Here is a 12867-nt window from a genome sequence, read left to right as displayed (position 1 = left end):
ATTACAGAATGGAAAATAAAATTGTGTTATTGGAATTTAAAACGCGGTGCACTATTTTTGTCAGCATAATTCGGGTGTTCTAGCACTAGCGCGCGTTATTCAATTTGTATGCACACACCGTTGCAGTTATGAGACCACATCTTTCAAAAAATAATGATTCAATGCTTAAATAATAACAATAAAATACTGTAATAAACATGATGAGATATGATATTGTAACATATGATATGACATTGTATTGTGTTATACATTATTGTATTTGATCACGTAATACAAATCATAATATATAATATATGATACAATATCTTTTCACATAATACATCACAATATTGTAGATTATGATATCATATTGTATAATATAGTATGATATCGTACTGTATCATATTTCATACATACTATGATATTGTATCATATCATATGATACAATATAATGTGATATAGTTAAATATTATATAATGCATATCATATTATATATATTGTATCATATGATTCAATAATATATAACAATATCATATAATATAATTTCACGTGACATAATAATATATTATATAAACCAATATCATATTACACATTGTTTTCCCTTGGACTGAAATGTCACATTTTCATTGGTTTAACCATAGCACGTGATTGCCTCATATATCTCTATATTTGTTCTGTGATAAATAATATTAGGCAATATGGCCGTCATTGGTTGACGCTTCGCTTACTCATTTTTACTCATTATACATTTCATAGTATTTTATACATAAACTGCATGCCGTAAGTTCTTAAAGTATTTGGAGTAGTTGCCCTTTGTAATTCTTTGAAATTAGAGTAGTTGCCCTTAGAATATTGACGTCACATTGTTTTGTCTGGAGCAGAACAAAATGGCAGCGTCAAAATTTGCTCAAATCTCTGCAGAGGAAAGGGAGAAAACATTTAAAATTGAATAGCAACAAAACATTGTAAGTAAACATGGGTGAAGCAAAGATTTTGAAAGAGTATTTGAAAGGTGAGATTGAAAATTTTGAAGAGATTAAATTAGTTAAATTGGACGAGATGTTAGGCATCTTGTACATGGCTTTGCGTAGATCATCGCTATTTGTGAATAAAATGTCGCTTGCTAGTCCTCGAGAAAACAAAACACTTATTATGTTAGTTACTGACTCACTACGGAAATATATTGGGTCGACCAATCTCATAGACGGCTCGGCTTCGCCTCGCCATCTATGAGATTGATCAACCCAATATATTTCCGTAGTGAGTCAGTAACTAACCTAATAAGTAATAATATTGTATGATACAATATTATATAATATAACAATATCATATAATACAATTTCATGTGATATAATAATATATAATAGAAACCAATATCATATATCGTATGATACAATATAAAAATAGTAAGAATATTATATCATATGATGCAATATTACATATTGCAATATCAAATGTAACAGTATCATGTGATTAAATAATGTATCAATAATACAATATCATATTATACAATAATATCATTTCCATGCATTATAACGTATTCTATCATTGGCTCTTTTGATATCACGTGTCGAAGTATAAAAATGCGAATTGACCTGTACTTTCTAAAAATAAGCTTTAAAAACTCGGATTGACCTGTACTTTCTAAATATAGATAAGGAAAATTTTGCTCTAATGTTAAAATGAATTTGATTGGCTGGCCTGATTCACCCCAACCAATCAAAATTATCTCCGCGTAAACAAACAACAAAGATGGAAGTTGCAGACGTTAAAGTAAATCGTCATTTTGCGACAATTTATGACGCGGAAATGTTAGAATGGAAGTTATAAAAGATATAATGGAAAATTTTGATGCAAGGAACACTATAACAGGGTAACTGCAACAGCCGTTAAGCTATTTCGGAAATATCTCGAGTCGAAAGCAGATATTTTGTAAATTTTAAGTGCGAGAAGTTAGACGACCTGCTAGCTAAATTTTACCTGGAAGCTAAAACGAAGGATGGAGATATGTATAAAAAGACTTCGAAAATGATAAAAACGAATGTAGCCCTTTCGCTCGGTCGATCCATAGATATATCGACTTCACAGAAAAGCATATCGACCTCGCACTTCGTGCTCGGTCGATATGCTTTTCGGTCAATATGCTTTTCTGTGAAGTCGATATATATATGGATAGACCTCATGAAAGGGCTATATTTGTATATTGTATCAAAATATACATTTCTATATATAACAATATCATGATACAATATCATATCATAAAATATCAAAAAATTGATACAACACCATATTGTATCATATAACTTTTTACAATATAACATATGATATTATGTTGGATCATATTAAACAATAGTGTATCATATCATACAATACTATATCACAAAAATCATGTTATATTATTTAACAACAAACACATCAATCAAGCAGGTTTGAGTGAGGTAGTACATTTTTTTAGCATCCTTGATAATTGTGATAATGGAGATCGGGCTCTGCATCAGAAGTAACCTCTGCATTTCATTTATACTATAGTTAAATGAACTATGCAAGCTATTATCTATAAAACGTGACCTGTTCCAAACACGAGGCCCATGGGGCCACATCGCTCACCTGAGCAACAATGGGCATTCAAAAGATATTGTGCCATATGGCCCTCAGTAGAATTACAAAAAATAAATATTGTAAAGTATTCAAACTTTACACTTATTTTTGCATACACGTAATCTTTGACATTGTACCTTCATGAAATACTGTTTTTACACAGAATAAGAAAATCCTACGCAAGATATAAAACTAAATATTTGGTAGGGGTACACTGTTCGATAACTTCTAATTCCCTGTATTTTCGTTCTGCCCCCCCCCCCCCCCCCTACCTTAATAAAGCGATCAAAATATATGAGAGCATATAGGTACATTTTCTTCCTAATCTACTTTCTAGTTATTGTATTTTTTTTTTAAATATAATAGTTATTGTATTTTATCAAAAACATCCTACATGTATATATGTGAAGAAGAAAATTGCACCTCAATGCGCTCAATTTCTCAAATTAAAAATATTCAACAATTTAATTTGTCTTCTCCATTATAATAAAATGACTGTTGTTTACCTCGCGTAAACTTGTGACTTTTATAACTTTACTCACACTTGATTGATGAATACACTGGAATGAAAAATGTTGTCATGTGACATGTTAAAGAGCTATAAAAATCAATGTTACCTTATTGACAGGCACATCACTCTAATTTACTATGGCCTACCCATTATTTTCATTTTTATTCAAAAATAACAAATGGCTACAAACCAGGATAATTTTCCACTGTAATATTTTCTTAGGAATAGCGATAATTCTTTTATCCCCACAACAGAAATGTGTCAGAACTATGGAAACTGTTTTAACGATGTTGTTTTTATTTACTCACGTCATTTCACATTATTCATTGTATAAAGCGGGGGCCCCAGAGAGGAGTTATATACAGCATATCATTCTTTTAATTTTTTTGTGTACAAGTATTTAACACACTCTAATTCATATAGATTCTAATGATCAACCGAAATTTCAGCATCAATCGTAGAATTATAAGCAAGATACAGAGCTAAAAATTTTCTTTTATGTAAACTGTATCCATAATCCATGTCAACCCTTATCCAGTGAAATGGAGTACCCTACATGTATATGCAACATTTTGCCAAAAAATGACTAAGTTCAAAAGCTAGTATTTTTTTCATAAATTATCGGAAATCAAAATCCTAGCAATATGCACACCTCTGATATATGTACAATTGATCTGCAAAAGAACAACTTCCTATCTTGAGAACTGTAGGAGGAGTTATCCGTACAATGAGGGTACCCTATATGCAATATTTTGCCAAAAAATGACTAAGTTCAGAAGCTGGTATTTTTTTCATAAATTATTGAAAATCAAAATCCCAGCAATTAGCACACCTCGAATATAAGTACAATTGATCTGCAAAAGAACAACTTCCTATCTTGAGAACTGTAGGAGGAGTTATCCGTACAATGAGGGTACCCTATATGCAACATTTTGCCAAAAAAGGACTAAGTTCAAAAGCTGGTATTTTTTCGATAAATTATCGAAAATCAAAATCCTAGCATTATGAACACCTCTGATATATGTACAATTGATCTGCAAAAGAACAACTTCCTATCTTGAGAACTGTAGGAGGAGTTATCCGTAAATTACTCAAATTTGAAACAGAATTAGCCCTTAATTTTTGCAATTTATATTTTCCTTCCCATAAGGATGATTTATGCTAAACTACGTTGAATTTGACTCTGTAGTTCTTGAGAAGAAGATTTTTAAAAATGCACCCCCCTTTTTCTACAGTTTCGAGGTTTTCTCAGCTTTGAATAAAGATCGGTCTTTCATTTCTGCAATTTATATTCGCCTTCCCATAAGGATGCTTTGTGCCAAATTTGGTTGAAATTGGCCAAGCAGTTTTAGAGAAGAAGTTTAAATGTAAAAAGTTTACAGACGGACAGACAGACGGACGGACGACGGACAAAATGTGATCAGAATAGCTCACTTGAGCTTTCAGCTCAGGCGAGCTAATAAGTTAAATTAAATCATAATTATTGCTGATATTTCTGCACTCGACCAGTCAACAGGTGGCTGGTAACTAATGGCAAATACACTGGAGAGAACTTATTTGATGCATGGAACAGTGGGCTTGGTGGTTAAATATTCTAATTCTTGGAAATTTAAATTAAGAATAAGGTATTTCTGACAAAATAAATTTAGTCTACACTCATACAATTTGCATATCGGTAGTCATACTCCTTTGGTATCCAGATACACTTTCAGGAAAAATGAGGTAAACAAAATTTTGTTCCTATGTATAATATGCACCCCCACTTTTGATCCAATTTTGGCTGAAAAAAAGTGTGCGTTATATATCTATACATGAGACTCTACAGTATATTCCATATGTCGTCTTAGCTAGCTTCTGAATTTTTACTTTATTGTTTTACATGCATTTTCTGGTTTTTCTTTTAATACATTAATTTGTATTTTTGGATTAACTTTTCGCCTGACTTGAAATAAGTGTATACATTTGATAATTTATTGCAACCAAGTAACAAAGTCTCTGTCAAGCTATACGTCCACACAGACCTGTGAGGCCCAACTACAGCAAAATTCTTTCAGCTTTTATGAAGTCAGATGCTTTTATATATATATAAGGAGGTTGTTGGAACAGAGACAGTGAAAGAAAAATATGGCAGACAATGCCTTTCAGAGTCAGCTAATCTAAACGAAAAGTGAATTTTGATTTTCGTCTATAAGAATTACCCTCATATGCTTCTGTATTTCGGCATCCATGTTTGGTGGAATTGGTGGTTGATTAGGTCTACCTTCCCCTTGGAAAGGGTGATGAGCCCTTGGATGATCTGTTAAAGGAAACGGTTTACCATATGACAAATCGATACTATACTATAAATCAAGATCACAAAAAGATTAAACTATCTATTCAATCAAGGATGTATAAAACTACAGCAAAATGTTCCTGGTTCATTGGATATAATTATTATAATACTATCACATCAAATGTGTCTATGAGGAATCCCCTGATAATGTGGTTGTTTTCCAAGGCCAGGACAACCCTTTGTCCAACTTCTTTCCCTGCGATCTTCGCGTATTCGGGGAGCACCACAAAACAGCGGAGCACGCATATCAGCTCACAAAGGCCATTCGATCGGGGAACACGGATGCTGCACAGAAGGTGAGGGATGCAGAATCAGCCCTTGATGCTAAAAGGATTGGCAATTCAGTAAAAGACCCTCAAGGATGGAGTGACGATAAAGAGACTGTAATGGAGGAGATCGTTACTGCAAAGGCTGATCAAATAGCAGAAGTCAAGGCTGTCCTTGAAAAACTCGATGGTAGCATCACATTTGCCGAGGGAACCTTCGACATGTTCTGGGGGACTGGTCTGGACAAAGAGGCCACCCTATACACAAAAATCAACAAATGGCCTGGAAAAAACAAACTTGGACTCTTATACCAAAAGCTGGCTAACAAACACACCCGGAAGCTCAGGAGTTCTTCCTTACCCCGGAAAGGAGCATCGGCCGAGGGTCAACCGAACATTGAAGACTTTCTAAAAGATCTTCGAAGGCAGAGAAAAAAGAACGACTAGTGCGACAAGGGTGACAATCAATAGTAAGTCAGCAATGTAACTCTCATAAACCTATGAACGATACGACATTAACTTTTTTCTCATTAAATGTTCGAGGTTTAAATACGTACAAAAAACGAACAATTCTTTTTGATTGGCTAAGGGATGAGAAATATGATGTAATATTTTTACAAGAAACTCATTTTGTAGAAAATCAAGAATGTATATATAATTCACGATGGTTTGGTGAAATAATTATTTGCTATTCAGAATCAGTTTACAGCAGAGGAGTGTCAATTTTACTCAGGAAAAATAGCAATATAGAAATTATCAATTACCATAAATCACTAGACGGTAGAAGATTATTAGTCAATATAAGATATAATGAAAAAGTGGTAACTTTGGTGAATATTTATGCCCCAAACAACGAAAAAGATAGGGCTGATTTTTTCAAACGATTAATTTCTTGGATTAATAAAAATTCTCTAAACTTAGATAATGTTGTACTATGTGGTGATTTTAATTGCCAAATTAACAGCGAATTAAGTGATAAAACTGTTAATATTCTAAAGAAAATTTTAAAAACTCTTAGTCTAAAAGATAGTTGGATATATTTTGGAAAAAAATCCGAACAAGGTTTAACTTGGTGTGATGGAGATAGTGTCCCAAAAAGTAGAATAGACTATGTTTTCCTTTCAGATAGTTTATGTTCCATACTTAACAATATTATGATAAGAAAAGCTCCCAAAGTAGAAAATAATAGATTAACAGATCACATGGGGATAACTTTTGAATTATGTACCTCTGAAAATCCTAGCCGCGTAGGATATTGGAAACTAAATACCTCATTGCTTAACAATGAAAATTTTTGCAAACAACTAAAACAATATATTCGAGAATATACAACAGAAATACAAGACCCTGTAAGTAAATGGGAACACCTTAAAATACGAATAAAAAACTTTTGTATAAACTTTTCTAAAAACTTGGCTAAAAGTAAGAAAAATCGTATAAACTTCATTGAAAAGCAAATAGGAAAAATAGAGTCTCAGCAATACTCTGAAATAAATATGAACTATAAACGTTTATTAGAGAAAGAAATAGATGATTATTATGCGGAAAAATGTAGTGGAGCTTATGTTCGCTCTAGATCTGTTTGGTTAGAAAAAGGGGAAAAAAGTACCTCTTACTTTCTAAATCTAGAAAAAAGACAACAAACAAATAATACGATTAACAAAATAAAAGATGAAAATGGAATAGAATATACGACGACAACAGAAATAATAGATGTTCTTATGAATTTTTATGATAAACTGTATACAAGCAATGATATTGATATTGTTGATATTCAAAATTATCTCGATAGTATTAATTGTGGAAAAATCAGTGATAATGAAAAGGAAATGTGTGATGAAATACCAACATTAAATGAATGTAAAACTGCAGTTGAAAATATGAAAAATAATAAATCTCCCGGACAAGACGGTTTACCGGCAGAATTCTATAAAGCCTTTTGGGATGATATAAAACATATCTATTATGAATCTCTAATCAAGAGTATAGAAAATGGAATATTGCCTTTTTCACAAAGAAATGCGATAATGACTTTAATTTTCAAAAAAGGAGAAAAAACTAATACCAAAAACTACAGACCCCTTAGCTTAACAAACACAGATTATAAGATATTTGCACACGTATTAGCTAATCGTTTACAAAAAATAGCAAGTAGATTGATAGGACGTGAGCAAAGTGCATATATAAAAGGACGTTATATTGGAGAAAATGCTAGTCTAATACTTGATGTTTTTGAATATTACATGCACAACGACTTAGATGGAATATTACTCTTTGTTGATTTTGAAAAGGCCTTTGATTCAGTAGAATATAATTTAAATTTTTAAATGTTAGAAAAGTTTAACTTCGGAGATGAATTCATAGGAATGATAAAAACATTGTATAATGACCCAGTCTTTAAAATTAAAAACAATGGTTGGATATCGAAATCATGCACAATGCATAGAGGAATTCGACAGGGATGTCCTGTATCCGCCCTCTTATTTATATTTGTAATCGAAATATTAGCAATTAAAAAATTAAAAATGATAACGATATTAAGGGTTTAACTCTGAATAAAAATGATACTTGCAATGATTTAATTTTTAAAATTGTTCAACATGCGGACGACTGTACAAACATGCTAAAAGATACAAACTCTTTGAGAAAAGCAATAGAAATAATTACCGAATTTAGTAAGGTTGCTGGACCTAAACTTAACTTAGAAAAAACAGAGTGTCTGTTAACTGGTTCATTTATCGATACGTATTCCAACGATTCTCATATACATGGTATAAGAATAACAAAGACCTGTATAAAATCGCTCGGTATTTACCTGGGACATGATAAAACTGTATGCTATGAAAAAAATTGGATAAGTAAACTAGAAAAACTAGAAAAAATACTAAGTGTCTGGAAAAGACGAAATTTAACCATATTTGGTAAATGCACTGTAGTCAATACCCTAGCAATATCAAAAATATTATATAATGCCAATATTTTAGAAAACCCTAAAAGTGACTTTTTTAAAGCTTCTTCTTAACTTATATATAACTTTATTTGGAAAAAGCGAGACCGAATTAAAAGAAATACTCTAATTGGCAATATTGAACAAGGTGGAATAGGTGTTATTGATATTGAAAGCAAATTTCATGCTGCTAAAGCGTCATGGATAAGTAGAATATTAAATGAAAACAGTGTTATACATAGAGCACTTAGTGCAGTTATGAGACAATATAAACTTACTATCTCTGATATTTTAAAAACAACAGAATACAACTTTTTGGAATCATCATTTTTCAAAATGCTGAAACTTCCTGTTTTTTACGGAAATGTATTTTCAGATTTTAAAAGATGTAAAAAACAAAACAAGAGGCCCATGGGCCACATCGCTCACCTGAGGAACAATAGGTATGATAAAATCAGCTTAATGGAGTCATAATACAAACTATCTAGACAATGTACAATAATACATGTTGATCCTGTATAAATAAAATCCATTTTTCCCCTGGATATTCTTATGTTTATAATCATTAGTCCCTTTTCTAACAGGATGATTTTATAGTCATATCATATGTTGAGTATTGCAGTTCTCAAAAAGATCCTTAACAATTGTTTATATATGGGATATAAACGTACATAAACTCTGAACCTTCTTATGAGGCCAAAGAATTGTCCTGGGGCCAAAGTCTTAACAATTATAAAGAATCATCTGGCTGATTAATTTCTGAGAAGATTTTTAAAGATTTACCATATATATTCCTATGTAAAACTTTGACCTTCCATTTTGGCCCCACCCTACCCTCGGGGGTCATGATTTTCACAACTTTGTATCTACACTACCTGAGGATGCTTCCACACAAGTGTCAGCTTTACTGGCTGATTAGTTTCTGAGAAGAAGATTTTTAAAGATTTACTCTATATATTCCTATGTAAAACTTCGATCCCCCATTGTGGCCCCACCCTACCCCCGGGGGTCATGATTTTCACAACTTTGAATCTACACTACCTGAGGATGCTTTCACACAAGTGTCAGCTTTCCTGGCTGATTAGTTTCTGAGAAGAAGATTTTTAAAGATTTACTCTATATATTCCTCTGTTAAACTTCGACACCCCATTGTGGCCCCTACCTACCCCCGGGGATCATGATTTTTCACAACTATGAATTTACACTAACTGAGGATGCTTCCACACAAGTTTCAGCTTTCCTGGCTGATTAGTTTCTGAGAAGAAGATTTTTAAAGATTAACTTTATATATTCCTATGTTAAACTTCGACACCCCATTGTGGCCCCACCCTACCCCCGGGGGGTCATGATTTTCACAACTATGAATCTACACTACCTGAGGATGCTTCCACACAAGTTTCAGCTTTACTGGCTGATTAGTTTCTGAGAAGAAGATTTTTAATGATTTACTCTATATATTCCTATGTAAAACTTCGATCCCCCATTGTGGCCCTTCCCTGCCCCCGGGGGTCATGATTTTCACAACTATGAATCTACACTACCTGATGATGCTTCCACACAAGTTTCAGCTTTCCTGGCTGATTATTTTCTGAGAAGAAGATTTTTAAAGATTTACTCTATATATTCCTATGTAAAACTTCGATCCCCCATATTGTGGCCCCACCCTACCCCCGGGGATCATGATTTTCACAACTTTGAATCTACACTACCTGAGGATGCTTCCACTCAAGTTTCAGCTTTTCTGGCTGATTAGTTTCTGAGAAGAAGATTTTTAAAGATTTACTCTATATATTCCTATGTAAAACTTCGACCACCAATTAAGGCCTCACCCTACCCTCGGGGGTCATGATTTTCACAACTATGAATCTACACTACCTGAGGATGCTTCCATACAAGTTCAGCTTTCCTGGTCTTATGGTTCATGAGAAGAAGATTTTTAAAGATTTACTCTGTATATTCCGATGTAAAACTTCGACCCCCCATTGTGGCCCCATCCTACCCCCGGGGGTCATGATTTTCACAAATTAGAATCTACACTACCTGAGGATGCTTCCACACAAGTTTCAGCTTTCCTGGTCTTATGGTTCATGAGAAGAAGATTTTTAAAGATTTACTCTGTATATTCCGATGTAAAACTTCGACCCCCCATTGTGGCCCCATCCTACCCCCGGGGGTCATGATTTTCACAAATTAGAATCTACACTACCTGAGGATGCTTCCACACAAGTTTCAGCTTTCCTGGTCTTATGGTTCATGAGAAGAAGATTTTTAAAGATTTACTCTATATATTCCTATGCTAAATTTCGATCCCCCAGTGTGGTCCCACCCTACCCCCGGGGGTCATGATTTTCCCAAATTAGAATCTACACTACCTGAGGATGCTTCCACACAAGTTTCAGCTTTCCTGGTCTTATGGTTCATGAGAAGAAGATTTTTTAAAGATTTACTCTATATATTCCTATGCTAAATTTCGATCCCCCAGTGTGGCCCCACCCTACCCCCGGGGGTCATGATTTTCACAAATTAGAATCTACACTACCTGATGATGCTTCCACACAAGTTTCAGCTTTCCTGGCTGATTATTTTCTGAGAAGAAGATTTTTAAAGATTTACTCTATATATTCCTATGTAAAACTTCGATCCCCCATATTGTGGCCCCATCCTACCCCCAGGGGTCATGATTTTCACAACTTTGAATCTACACTACCTGAGGATGCTTCCACTCAAGTTTCAGCTTTTCTGGCTGATTAGTTTCTGAGAAGAAGATTTTTAAAGATTTACTCTATATATTCCTATGTAAAACTTCGACCACCAATTAAGGCCCCACCCTACCCTCGGGGGTCATGATTTTCACAACTATGAATCTACACTACCTGAGGATGCTTCCATACAAGTTCAACTTTCCTGGTCTTATGGTTCATGAGAAGAAGATTTTTAAAGATTTACTCTGTATATTCCTATGTAAAACTTCGACCCCCCATTGTGGCCCCATCCTACCCCCGGGGGTCATGATTTTCACAAATTAGAATCTACACTACCTGAGGATGCTTCCACACAAGTTTCAGCTTACCTGGTCTTATGGTTCATGAGAAGAAGATTTTTAAAGATTTACTCTATATATTCCTATGCTAAATTTCGATCCCCCAGTGTGGTCCCACCCTTCCTGGTCTTATGGTTCATGAGAAGAAGATTTTTAAAGATTTACTCTGTATATTCCTATGTAAAACTTCGACCCCCCATTGTGGCCCCATCCTACCCCCGGGGGTCATGATTTTCACAAATTAGAATCTACACTACCTGAGGATGCTTCCACACAAGTTTCAGCTTACCTGGTCTTATGGTTCATGAGAAGAAGATTTTTAAAGATTTACTCTATATATTCCTATGCTAAATTTCGATCCCCCAGTGTGGTCCCACCCTACCCCCGGGGGTCATGATTTTCCCAAATTAGAATCTACACTACCTGAGGATGCTTCCACACAAGTTTCAGCTTTCCTGGTCTTATGGTTCATGAGAAGAAGATTTTTAAAGATTTACTCTATATATTCCTATGCTAAATTTCGATCCCCCAGTGTGGCCCCACCCTACCCCCGGGGGATCATGATTTTCACAAATTAGAATCTACACTACCTGAGGATGCTTCCACACAAGTTTCAGCTTTCCTGGTCTTATGGTTCATGAGAAGAAGATTTTCAAAGATTTACTCTGTATATTCCTATGTAAAACTTCGACCCCCCATTGTGGCCCCAACCTACCCCCGGGGGTCATGATTTTCACAAATTAGAATCTACACTACCTGATGATGCTTCCACACAAGTTTCAGCTTTCCTGGTCTTATGGTTCATGAAAAGAAGATTTTTGAAAATTTCTCGAAAATTTTCATAAATTCCTAATTATCTCCCTTTGCAAAAGGGCGTGATCCTTTATTTTCACAAATTTAAATCCCCTTAGGCTAAGGATACTTTGTGCCAAGTTTGGTTGAAATTGGCCTAGTGGTTCTTGAGAAGATGTTGAAAATGTGTAAAGTTTACAGACAGACGGACAGACGGACGGACAGACAGACAGACAGACAGACAGACAGACAGACAGACAGACAGACAGACAGACAGACAGACAGACAGACAGACAAAATGTGATCAGAATAGCTCACTTGAGCTTTCAGCTCAGGTGAGCTAAAAATGTGAATACGCTAAATAGAGACGAATTCCTGAGTCAATTCATATGGAACAATAAC

The 12867-nt window shown here is 34.3% G+C and overlaps 1 protein-coding gene across 2 annotated transcripts in view; it reads right to left on the bottom strand.

Moving 5' to 3' along the window:
- Positions 1–12867, bottom strand: part of LOC128156203 (resistance to inhibitors of cholinesterase protein 3-like) — a 33666-nt gene that overhangs the window by 18669 nt on the left and 2130 nt on the right. For both annotated transcript variants that reach the window (XM_052818255.1, XM_052818265.1), the window contains exon 2: positions 5287–5384. In XM_052818255.1, the coding sequence (XP_052674215.1) occupies positions 5287–5384 (98 nt within the window). The remainder of the gene's footprint in view (positions 1–5286; positions 5385–12867) is intronic.

Source organism: Crassostrea angulata, chromosome 1, assembly GCF_025612915.1.
Source record: "Crassostrea angulata isolate pt1a10 chromosome 1, ASM2561291v2, whole genome shotgun sequence".
NCBI lineage: Eukaryota > Metazoa > Mollusca > Bivalvia > Ostreida > Ostreidae > Magallana > Magallana angulata.
This window is presented reverse-complemented; position numbering and strand designations above follow the sequence as displayed.